Below are 12859 nucleotides of genomic sequence, written 5' to 3'. Positions count from 1 at the left end.
GAAATTTAAAATTGCAATTTAGTAAACTAAAAAGGCCGTATTGGCATGTGTTGCAATGTTGATATTTTATCATTGATATCAGACTGCGTGGTGGGTAGTAGTGGGTTTCAGTAGGCCTTTAACAGGGAGTCAATGACTTCCTCACACAGAGAGTGTACACCTGCATGAGAAATGCATGAACAGCACGTCTGTTGAAAAACTGTGTCCCTCGTTTGCTGTGGAAACATTAGTTTTTATTCCACTTTTTTCGCTTGGTGGTTGGCCGCCTCTGTCGCAGGGTCTCTCTTTCTCACTCTCTCTATTTTGATGTTCCCTCTCGCTGCCAAGCCCCTGACGTCATTCTCTACTATTAATGAATAGCATGTGGAAACTGGCTGTGGAAGGGCGTCAGCGTCAAGCTACATGGACTACAACCAGAACATGATTGTCCGTCCCTTCACACAAAAATACCTGAGATAAGTGCTGGCGCTGGACATCAACACTATATTGATTTTTTTTACTGTTTTAAAAATATATGGTGATTCACTTTGTTTTAAAACACGTAAAAGTGCACACATGTGCTAAACAACCCATAAGAGGTACACAACACCGGCTCTTATTTTGAAAAGCAGAAGTGAGCGTTACGCGACGTGCTGTGTTGAAGCGACGACAACACTTTTTGGAGCTGAGCAGGAGGGAGAGACGGAGGAAAAGTTAGTCAAGATGGCAAATCCCACCGACCTGGAGTGAAGGGGCACCGCTCCCCCTAAAATAAAAAAACGACACCGCCTGTCGGCCTTCCTGAGACAAAGCCAACGATGCAAACTGCGCTACAAGGTAATTCGTACCACTTTCTCTCCCTTTTATGTATCCTCTTATTTTCAAACCGGATTTTCCCCCAATGTCTATTTTCGTTCCTTAACCCGTTCCCCATTTCTTATTTACCGCCATTATCACCAGCGGGTTTATTAAACCTCCAGTTGGAGTTGGGTATCTTGCTACCTGTTGACGCAATCTGACGATATGTATTCAAGTTGATCGACTATTGGATATAAATGAGTAAGCTACCAAACGTACTTAAAACCTCTATTTTTTAAGGCGGGGAATTCATAGTAATATTGTTTTTTTGATTGTTTTCCACACACACACACACACACACACACACACACACACACACACACACACACACACACACACACACACACGCACACACAGGTCACCCCTTGTGTGCTGATGAAGCAAAGTGACAGTTTTAGAAGGCGGCTAACACTTAGCCTTTAGATACCTCCCTCTATCCCCTCATAAAAACTTTTTGCTGTCACACAGTGCATGTTTATAAAAGCCCATCGTTAAAATAACACAACGGAAGTTGCTCTAGGTCCCACACACACACACACACACACACACACACACACACACACACACACACACACCACACACACTCACACTCACGCCCCTGTCTGCATTTGTTGCCCGCTAACCTGGCACCCTTCCTGTAGGTCATTCCGGGATGCAGCGCCGGGAGTAGCCGACAGACCGCTGTATTTTTAGGAATGGGTGGATACCATGAGTGAAAATAATTTATTTTGGTCTCGGGAATGAATACCATGAGCTTAAACTCACTGGCGGCAATGAGGCGACCTACAGTGGGGCAAAAAAGTATTTAGTCAGCCACCGATTGTGCAAGTTCTCCCACTTAAAATGATGACAGAGGTCTGTAATTTTCATCATAGGTACACCTCAACTGTGAGAGACAGAATGTGGAAAAAAAATATCCAGGAATTCACATTGTTGGAATTTCAAAACATTTATTTGTAAATTATGGTGTAAAATAAGTATTTGGTCAACCATTCAAAGCTCTCACTGATGGAAGGAGGTTTTGGCTCAAAATCTCACGATACATGACCCCATTCATTCTTTCCTTAACACAGATCAGTCGTCCTGTCCCCTTAGCAGAAAAACAGCCCCAAAGCATGATGGGATGCAACTCAATATTCTTCTTCCTCTAAACACGACGAGTTGAGTTTATACCAAAATGGATACATGGATGATACAGCAGAGGATTGGGAGAATGTCATGTGGTCAGATGAAACCAAAATAGAACTTTTTGGTATAAACTCAACTCGTCGTGTTTGGAGGAAGAAGAATACTGAGTTGCATCCCAAGAACACCATATCTACTGTGAAGCATGGGGGTGGAAACATCATGCTTTGGGGCTGTTTTTCTGCTAAGGGGACAGGACGATTGATCCGTGTTAAGGAAAGAATGAATGGGGCCATGTATCGTGAGATTCTGAGCCAAAACCTCCTTCCATCAGTGAGAACTTTGAATGGTTGACAAAATACTTATTTTACACCATAATTAACAAATTATTTAAAATTCCTACAATGTGAATTCCTGGATTTTTTTTTTCACATTCTGTCTCTCACAGTTGAAGTGTACCTATGATGAATATTACAGACCTTGGTCATCATTTTAAGTGGGAGAACTTGCACAATCTGTGGCTGACTAAATACTTTTTTGCCCCACTGTATAAATGCTGCCTTACAGGCGCTTTTCAGTTGCAAAGTTTGCAAAGCTGAAGCAACAGGGACAGTCCAGATTATACGACTGTGTGTGTGTGTGGGTGTTTGTGTGTGTGTGTGTGTCTCCCCACTCCCCCCCGATTCCATTCCTCCTCTAAAATGAAATACCTTTCTGCAGGCCCCAAAGGGGTTCCCTTAAGAACTTGCCTGTGATGCAGAAGCTGATAAGATGTCCTGCAAGGTGGGAAGCTGACTCATCAAATATCAATTCCACTCTGGGTGAGTAATTTCCTGAGGGCAGCTCATAAACAGTCAAGGAGCATCACAGGACGACCGAATTTGAAGGATTACTTTGTGGGTCAACTCTTTTTGGCACCAAACGAGACGGCTGTCTTGCTGCCGCCGAAGCAAAGAATGTCCTCCTGCAGCTTCAGCTGAACACACCCAACATACAGAAATCCCTTCATCAGCGGTAAAAAGATCATTGGTGGACATTTTAAGGCAAGGTTTCTCTGTGCCTTGGACCTCCCCCAGTCAGCATCCTCGCTTCCAGACCATGATGTTTCGCGATCAGGTGGGCGTGCTTGCCAGCTGGTTCAAAGGGTGGAATGAGTGCGAGCAAACGGTGGCACTGCTGTCTTTGCTGAAGAGGGTGAGCCGGACCCAGGCTCGTTTTCTGCAGCTCTGTCTGGAACATTCCCTCGCGGACTGCACGGAACTGCAGGTTCTAGAAGCAGATGCCAACAATCCAGGTAGGCCAGCCAACTTCTCGGACTCAAAACTAATCAAAACTATTGTTCTTGTAAAGTTACTGTCTGTTTTTTATTGGATCTCATACATTTTTCACATGTACCTAATGCTGCGGCTTAATATATTGTTATTAACACAATAATCTTATCAATGGGGCTGCACGATTAACCGACATTGAGGTTTTAATTAGTGCCATTACGTAAACGCAAGAGGCAGATTTTTTTTTTTCTCCGCCGTCACCAGCAATTGTGTAAGACTTTTTCCCTGCATTTGTTCGTCTCTCGCTTCAAACGGACAGAAAGACGTCTCAATCTTTGCATCGCTCTCAGCACCTAAGTGGATTTATTTGAAGGCGAACTGCACTTTTTTCGTCATTTTGCGTATCGCTCACTATCATTATGACTCGTATTTACGGTCGAACCAATGGGAGGTCCTCTATTCCAGTGGTTCTCAAATGGGGGTACGCGTACCCCTGGAATACTTGAAGGTATGCCAAGGGGTACTGAGATGTTTTAAAAATATTCTAAAAATAGCTACAATTAAAAAAAATTGTATAAATATATTTATTGAATAATACTTCAACGAAATATGAATGTAAGTTCATAAACCGTGAAAAAAAAATACAACACTGTGTTCAGTGTTGACAGTTGGATTTTTTTGCGGACATGTTCCATAAATATTAATTTGGGGACGGCGTGGCGAAGTTGGTAGAGTGGCTGTGCCAGCAATCTGAGGGTTACTGGTTCAATCCCCACCTTCTACCATCCTAGTCACGTCCCTTGTGTCCTTGGGCAAGACACTTCACCCTTGCTCCTGATGGGTCCTGGTGAGCGCCTTGCATGGCAGCTCCCGCCATCAGTGTGTGTGTGAATGGGCAAATGTAGAAATACTGTCAAAGCGCTTTGGGCTCCTTAAAAAGGGGTAGAAAAGCGCTATATAAGTACAACCCATTTACCATGTTAAAGATTTATTTTTTTGTGAAGAAATGTTTAGAATTAAGTTCATGAATCCAGATTGATCTGTATTACAATCCCCAAAGAGGGCACTTTAAGTTGATGAATATTTCTACTTGTAGAATTCTTGTTTTATAATGTAATCATTTATTTTTCAACAAGTTTTTCATTATTTTTATATCTTTTTTTCCAAATAGTTCAAGAAAGACCACTACAAATGAGCAATATTTTGCACTGTTGTACAATTTAATAAATCAGAAACTGATAACATAGTGCTGTATTTTACTTCTTTATCTCTTCTTTTCAACCAAAAATGTTTTGCTCTGATTAGGGGGTACTTAAATGAAAAGAATGTTCACAGGGGGTACATCACTGAAAAAAGATTGAGAACCACTGATCTAGGGTGATGGGTCAAATGCAGAGAACAATTTTGCCACTCCTTGTGTGTGTGTGACAATCATTGGTACTTTAACTTAATATACATTTCGTGACTTAAAATTAACCAAGTATTAGTGATATTGTTATTGGAAGCGCTAACTCAGACAAACTATTTATAGCTGCGCCAATGTTGACATCCCCTCACCTCCCAGGGGGTGGTACTAGGGGATGGGTCAAACGCAGAGAGTAACTTCACCACACCTAGTGTGTGTGTGACTATCAGTGGTACTTTAACTCTAACGTTAAAGCAAAATATTATACTTAGTTTTTTCAGATGGTCATTGATGTATAATATGGGTTGGTTTTGTTGCCACACTGCAGTGTGGCCATGGAAACAAAACCTTGGCAAACTCCCCGTCTCTCGAAAACCTGAAGGAAATGCGATGAGATGTTTCACCATTGGCAACATCTGCACTACACATCTGCCAGTTCGCAGTATTTCCAGAGGCATTCATTTGGGTGACATAACATTATATGGCCTTTTTCTTTCTGTGAAACAGCTAGAGTGAAGCAGACTTCTTTAAATAAACTACATTGAGCGATACACACTAAAATGAAACCGGCACTCTCATGATCATGTTAATTTTACATGATTCAAAATAATTATTTATGTTGTTCTTGAAAAGAATACATCCAACTTTTGTTTCAAGTCTGAAAGGCTTTTTATTTTGGTGAAGAAAATGACAGTGAATTTCCCCCAGGGATCAATAAAGTACTTTGTATTCTATTCTATTCTATTCTATTCTTTTGGAGACAAATATCAATACTCCGTGACTTATTGTATGTAATCAATTAGCTAAAGCAGGGGTCGGCAACCTTCAGCATACATAGAGCCATTTTAGCCCATTAACCACCAAATAAAAAACTTGTCGAGACGCAAATTCTGTTTGATCCCTAAAATGACAAAATATCACCACTTATAGGTTTATTACACTTATGCTATCGCATTCAAGAAATCAACCACTAGACAGAAAACGACTTACCAAGGATTTTTGCTCTGATCAACTTTCTGCAGCCATTCCAAAACTGCTGTTTTTCAGTCATCTACATCTGGGTATTTTTCCCGCAAATGCTGTGTGTTTGTTCTGGAAATGTCTTTCAACATTAGATTTCAGTGGCCTAGTGGTTAGAGTGTCCGCCCTGAGATCGGTAGGTCGTGAGTTCAAATCCCGGCCGAGTCATACCAAAGACTATAAAAATGGGACCCGTTAACTCCCTGCTTGGCACTCAGCATTAAGGTTTGAAATTGGGGGTTAAATCACCATAAATGATTCCCGGGCGCGGCACCGCTGCTGCCCACTGCTCCCCTCACCTCCCAGGGGGTGATCAAGGGTGATGGGTCAAATGCAGAGAATAATTTTGCCACATCTAGTATGTGTGTGACAATCATTGGTACTTAAAATTTTTGTTAGTTGCTATTTTCTCCCCACATACTGAGCACACAGGTGAACCAGCTTTGTCCACAGTGGCATGAAGTTAGTCTTTCCATGAAGCATTTAATGTTCTATTTTCTTCAGAAATGTTTCTCTTTTTTGATTCGTCCTTTACTAGCTTACCGAGGGTTGACGGCTAAAAACAATACAATTGCTTGGCAGCAAAAGATGACGTTTGTGATATGATATACAACTTTGATCAACAAAATACTAAAACACCTCTTATTTTTATACTACAAGATCACATAACTCTTCAAAATACCAATTGTTACATCAAAATAAACTAAACAAATAAAACAAAATGTTTTAAAAGGAAATAGCCATTTTTTATTGACATTTTGTTTCAAATGCAAGTCAAAGGGAGCTTGAGTGGAGGCATGACAGTCGCATGTCGCTCCAGGAGCCGCAGGTTGCAGGCCCCTAAATTATTGTTGGATGATATAGCAGTATACTCGATATATTGCGGGTTTGTCTCTGTGCGGTATAGAAAATGACTATCGTGATATTCGAGTATACGTTCTCACGCAGTTTCTTTTAGATGCTGGCATTACACTATAGGCTCTTCCCACTCTTTCTTGTCTCTCTTTCTCACTGACAGCAAGCACACCTTCTTACGTACGAATACACCCTCGCAGAGCAGAGAGGAAGCGGCATGGGTAACGTTAGCTGTGGTGCGAGTGGTAATACGAGAGAAAGAAGGTGTGAATCTGGTAACAAATGAAGAAGAAATAATTCCCAAGAAAAGCAGCTGGGGTCCATCGTCCGACGATGTTTTGGCTTCAAGTGGGAATATGTCGAATAGACAACCGTAGTTTGTCAAGTGTGGGGCAAAAGCGTTGCTACAAAAAGTAGCATTACTGCTAATATGTAGCATCATTTGAAAAATCACCTGCTAGAGAATGAAGAGTGCTTACTCTGCATTTCAACATCTCCGTTCTGTGCCACACCAACAAAATGCCAAGGGAACCATTTCCACATCAACACCGTATGAAAAAAATAGTGCACAACATAAAGGATATAATGTCCACAGTAACCTACCACATAGCGATTTGATTTCGTATTATGCAGCTCCTTTTTATGTGACAGTTATTGAAATATCTTGTGTGACATCATGCACAAAAGTGCACTTTGATTTGAATTATTGTAGTGGCGTTCTGTACAAAAAGTGCACTTTAATGTTGTTTTGATTTATCAACTTAGAGACATCATGCACAAGAGTGCACTAATAGCTTGTTTTAAAATGCCTCTGACAATCTTGCACTTTCTGTTTTGAAATGACATGAATGTTTGTGCCACTGCTTAATAACTGTTCAATAAATATAGTTTTGGTCAATTGACTTAGTTGTGATTTCCCTCTCTGCATGAAAGTTTAAAATGAGTACCTTACTTCCTTGAATTTCCACCGGGGCGCTAATTAATTTAAAACCTCTTCTCACTCCGGCACTTACCAAAGGCATGCAGTGAAAATTTGAGTATGATGTAAGGATACCATCATGAAAAGCACATTTAATTAAAAATACGTTATTATGGTCTTACCTTTACTTATAAATGAAGTCCATGCCAGCTCCTTCTGATCAAAAACATCTATAATTTGTTTATAGAAGTCTTCCTTATCTTTCTTCAGTTTTAAAAGTCTCTCTGTCTCGTTGGAGATCTTCCTTTATTACCTCCTGCTTCGATTGAAAGTCCAGTTTAGAAAACTGCGGTCAGACCGCTGCTATCAGTTAGCTCGACTCCTCACGTGCGGGCGACGACAGAATTACCCTCGGGCAACTCCCCCACCCGTTCTGCTCCGTGGGTGATGTCTTTATCCCACTGCTGCCACCATGAAGTGTTATTATATACATAATACACTGGGTATTTAGGACTAGAACCTGCTTTATTTCAGCCCGGTTGTTTACATAGCCACCATAGGAGTAGTGGTGTTACATCCTAAAAGGTCCGTCGTGAACCCCTGCGTCATATCCGTCCCAGCACATCTCACGTCACTCGTTGTCACTTCTTCTGCAGCCGAGTAGTCGCAAGAAGGATCACTAGCGCCCTCTACCACCAGGAGGCGGGAGTCATTCAATGACTCATATTTGACACACGCAGCTACGGTATATTAATAAAACATAGCTGCTTACTGTTCTTTTTAGCATACTGTTATTCAATAGCTTGGACCTTAAATCCTACTGAATAACTCTTAATCTTCTTCCCTTTATGCGATTTCAAATTACCAGTATTGAAATCAGCCTCCTCCATTTTGAAAATGATGACAGGCGAAGTGACACTCGTGACGTCACGAGTTTGACCCGGCGGTAATACTAAGCATGCGCTAATTATTTTGCGAAGCGAGTTTGACTGGCAGTAATTCAAGGCAGGCGCATACTATATACCCGGCTGCAATTCAAGGAAATACGGTATATATTAATGCAGAATGAACAAGAATGTTTTAATGTAGACACATAGAATCATCATACTGATTTGATTATATGCATCAAGTGTTAATTCAAGGCTAAGGCAAAAATATTGAGATATATATCGTGTATGGCCTAAAAATATCGAGATATTAAAAAAAGGCAATATCGCCCAGCCCTAATTTAAAGACTCACTGTTTGTTTCCTACCTTTAGAATGTCTGCAGTCATAAAGGTGTTTGTCACTCAGTCTAAATAGTCTTGAGTGATAGGCAAGAGAAAAGTTGTCACAATTATTAGGATTACTTAATCCATTAATTTCCTATAAAGCTCAGCCCTAGCATTAAGGGATAATTTCAATTGTTGAAAATTGTAAATTGTTTTGCAATTTGTCTCACAGAATTATAATTTATTTGTGGTGCCAGGGATGTGATTGGATATGACATTATCATTTAATGTGCATAAGCCAGCAGCTTGTAGCCAAAATTATTCAATGTCAGTTGTTATACAATTACATATACTTAGGGACTGGTACTGAAACTTGTTTCCATAATGGCTCAAGTACTAATGTTAACCGTAATAAAACCAGACAATAAAAGGAGTACAGTGGAACCTCGATTTTTTAACTTATTTGGTATATTGAAGCAGAGTTCCTCATTTAAAAAAAAAAAAAACATATAAATATATATATATATATATGTATGTGAACATCGATAATAGGTTCGAGCCTCGACAAAAGTCCAAATTTTGATAAAGATTTGTACATTTTGAACACAATATGAAGTGCTATTCAGTACTGTGCCGCAAACATCCATCCATCCATTTCCTACCGCTTATCCCTTTTGGGGTCACGGGGGGCGCTGGCGCCTATCTCAGCTACAATCGGGCGGAAGGCGGGGTACACCCTGGACAAGTCGCCACCTCATCGCAGGGCCAACACAGATAGACAGACAACATTCACACTCACATTCACACACTAGGGCCAATTTAGTGTTGCCAATCAACCTATCCCCAGGTGCATGTCTTTGGAAGAGGGAGGAAGCCGGAGTACCCGGAGGGAACCCACGCATTCACGGGGAGGACATGCAAACTCCACACAGAAAGATCCCGAGCCTGTATTTGAACCCAGGACTGCAGGACCTTCGTATTGTGAGGCAGACACACTAACCCCTTTGTCACCGTGAAGCCGTGCAGCAAACAAACATAATAAAAGTTGATGGATCAACTTTTTATTGAATAACAAACTGAACTGTGCTGTACGTGCTGCTCTGACAATACACGCACACTCACAGAAGCCAATATGGTGCCCTCAACAAATCCTCAACTTTATCAACTTTATTGCAACTATACCGAACATTTAAAAAAGTAAAATCCACCCACATCGGCAAGGAGCTGAATGAAAGAGCAGACCGGCAGAGGGAGAGTGGAAGACTGGCTGGACCCTCCTCCCACTCTTCTTCTGTTAGTGTGTGCTTTTCTGTTGCTTAGGGGCGGTACCTGTCATGTATATTTTCCATCGTTGTTCAATGGTCTGCGCTGGCATCTTTTTCCAGAGAAGTCTGATATCTACACAATTCAAAACTTGTTGTGGCATGCTCATGGTACCTGTTTCGTCAATCCGTCATACTTGCGAGTGCCATTAATGTACTCCTCGCAAATAGTCTTTTTTTTTTTCTTCCACTGGGATTCCCTCTTTTTTCAACTGGTTTATTGGCTTTCGGGACGGCGTGGCGAAGTTGGGAGAGTGGCCGTGCCAGCAACCTGAGGGTTCCTGGTTCGATCCCCAGCTTCTACCAACTTAGTCACGTCCGTTGTGTCCTTGAGCAAGACACTTCACCTTTGCTCCTGATGGGTCGTGGTTAGGGCAGCTCCCGCCATCAGTGTGTGAATGTAGAAGTAGTGTCAAAGCGCTTTGAGTACCTCTATGTTAGAAAAGCGCTATACTAGTATAACCCAATTACCATTTTTGGGGCTCATTTTGACTTGGAAAAATGAACAAAACTACTCCAAAAGGGAAAAAAACACACAAAAAAGCAAACCTACTAAAAGCTCTGAGATGTGAGTGTGTCTTATGCAGAAAGTGAGTGAAAGATTCCACCTCCGCTACAATAATATACCCTGCGTTTTTGTCTGCAGGTGCGAGAATTAATGACTGAATGAAGCGTTCGCACACAGAGACAGTCCATACACGGACGCATGCTTGGGGTGATCCAAAAGCTCGTAACTCTAAAACGTGGCAAATGGTGAAGTTCGTAAATCGAGGATCCACTTTAGTAACTATTAATATATTGGGTGATATCGATAATGATTATTATATTTTTAATGACCTATCGAAAGTATGGACCAGGAGAAAAACATATTAAATATTAAAAACTTTATTTCAAATTTAACCTTCCTTTGTATATAATCTTCTCAGGTATCAAGGTAGAAAGAAAATTAAATTTTAACACAAGCATGGAAAACATTTAATCAGTTAGGGCTGGACGATATGGCCTTTTTTTATACACGATATATATCTCAATATTTTGCCTTTGCCTTGAATTAACACTTGATGCATATAATCACAGCAGTATGATGATTTTATGTGTCTACATCATGGGTGTCAAACTCTGGCCCGCGGGCCAAATCTGGCCAGCCGTGTAATTTAATTTGGCCCTTAAGGCAATATCAATTTAGCATTAGAGCTGGCCCGCCGGTGTTATACAGCGTCGGTGCCGCTGTAACACCGCATTCACCGCTAATACTCATACTTGCCAACCCTCCTAATTTTCCCGGTAGACTCCCGAAGTTCAGTGCCCCTCCCGAAAATCTCCCGGGGCAACCATTCTCCCAAATTTCTACCGATTTCCACCTGGACAACTATATTGGGGGCGTGCATTTAAGGCACTGCCGTTAGAGTTCTCTACAACCTGTCGTCACGTCCGCTTTTCCTCCATACTAACAGCGTGTCACATAATATTTGTGGCTTTTACACACACACACACACACAAGTGAATGCAAGTCATACTTGGTCAACAGCCATACAGGTCACACTGAGAGTGGCCGTATAAATAACTTTAGCACTGTTACAAATATGTGCCACACTGTGAACCCACACCAAACAAGAATGACAAACACATTTTAGGTGAACATCCGCACCGTAACACAACAGAACAAATACCCAGAACCCCTTGCAGCACTAACTCTTCCGGAAAACTTCCAGCAAACTGACCAATAATTAACGTTTTATTCATGCATTTTCTCTTGCTACTTCAAGGTTTGAATGTTTGGTTCATTCATTATTGTTATTTTATTTTCAAATGTATTATTAGCCTGTGGAAAAAATGTGATATTTACCTCAGAAGATTGCAAATACAAAAAAAGGCATTACATTTTTATTTAAATTGTATTTGATATGCCGTTGATATTTTTTTAAATTATTTTTATTATTATTTGAAACTGGATTTTGCATGTCACTAAAGTTATATAAGCCTTGCTTGTTCAACATTTAATGCAACACTTGTTTGGGTCCCTACTAAAAGGTTAATTCGTTCAACCTTGGCCCGCGGCTTTGTTCCGTTTAAAATTTTGGCCCACTCTCTATTTGAGTTTGACACCCCTGGTCTACATTAAAACATCCTTGTCATACTGCATTAATATATGCTCATTTTAAACTTTCATGCAGAGAGTGATATCACAACTAAGTCAATTGACCAAAAGTGTATTTATTAAACAGTTATTAAGCAGTGGCACAAACATTCATGTCATTTCAAAACAGAAAGTGCAAGATTGTCGGAGACATTTTAAAACAAACTATTAGTGCACTTTTGTGCATGATGTCACTAAGATGACATATCAAAACAACACTAAATTAAAGTGCACTTTTTCTACAGAATGCCACTACAATAGTTTAAAACAAATAAAAATGAGCTGCATAATAGGAAATCAAAAAGTTTTCGTCCTTCGCTATGTGGTAGGTTACTGCGGACATCATATCCTTCTGTTGTTGACTATTTTTTTCGCACTGGAAATGTTTGCCTCGGCATTTTGGCGTGTGGCACCGAATTGAGATCTTGACATGCGTAGTGTGCACTCTTCATTCTCTAGAAGCAAATGTGAACATTACGGGTGACGACGGCATCTTGGAAGTACAAACCCCGTTTCCATATGAATTGGGAAATTGTGTTAAATGTAAATATAAACGGAATACAATGATTTGCAAATCCTTTTCAACCCATGTTCAATTGAATGCACTACAAAGACAAGATATTTGATGTTCAAACTCATAAACTTAATTTTTTTTTTCAAATAATTCACTTAGAATTTCATGGCTGCAACATGTGCCAAAGTAGTTGGGAAAGGGCATGTTCACCACTGTGTTACATCACCTTTTCTTTTAACAAC

General features: G+C 40.6%; 1 protein-coding gene across 4 annotated transcripts in view; it reads left to right on the top strand.

Annotated features, from left to right (window-relative positions):
* Window positions 1-667: 667 nt before the first annotated feature.
* The window catches only part of samd4a (sterile alpha motif domain containing 4A), a 161204-nt gene continuing 149012 nt past the window's right edge, over window positions 668-12859 (top strand). For all 4 annotated transcript variants that reach the window (XM_061887307.1, XM_061887306.1, XM_061887305.1 and 1 more), the window contains exons 1-2: window positions 668-816; window positions 2683-3256. In XM_061887307.1, coding sequence (XP_061743291.1) covers window positions 3061-3256 — 196 coding nt within the window. In that variant the 5' untranslated portion in view covers window positions 668-816; window positions 2683-3060. The remainder of the gene's footprint in view (window positions 817-2682; window positions 3257-12859) is intronic.

Source organism: Nerophis ophidion, linkage group LG25 (assembly GCF_033978795.1).
Source record: "Nerophis ophidion isolate RoL-2023_Sa linkage group LG25, RoL_Noph_v1.0, whole genome shotgun sequence".
Taxonomy (NCBI): Eukaryota; Metazoa; Chordata; class Actinopteri; order Syngnathiformes; family Syngnathidae; genus Nerophis; species Nerophis ophidion.
This window is presented reverse-complemented; position numbering and strand designations above follow the sequence as displayed.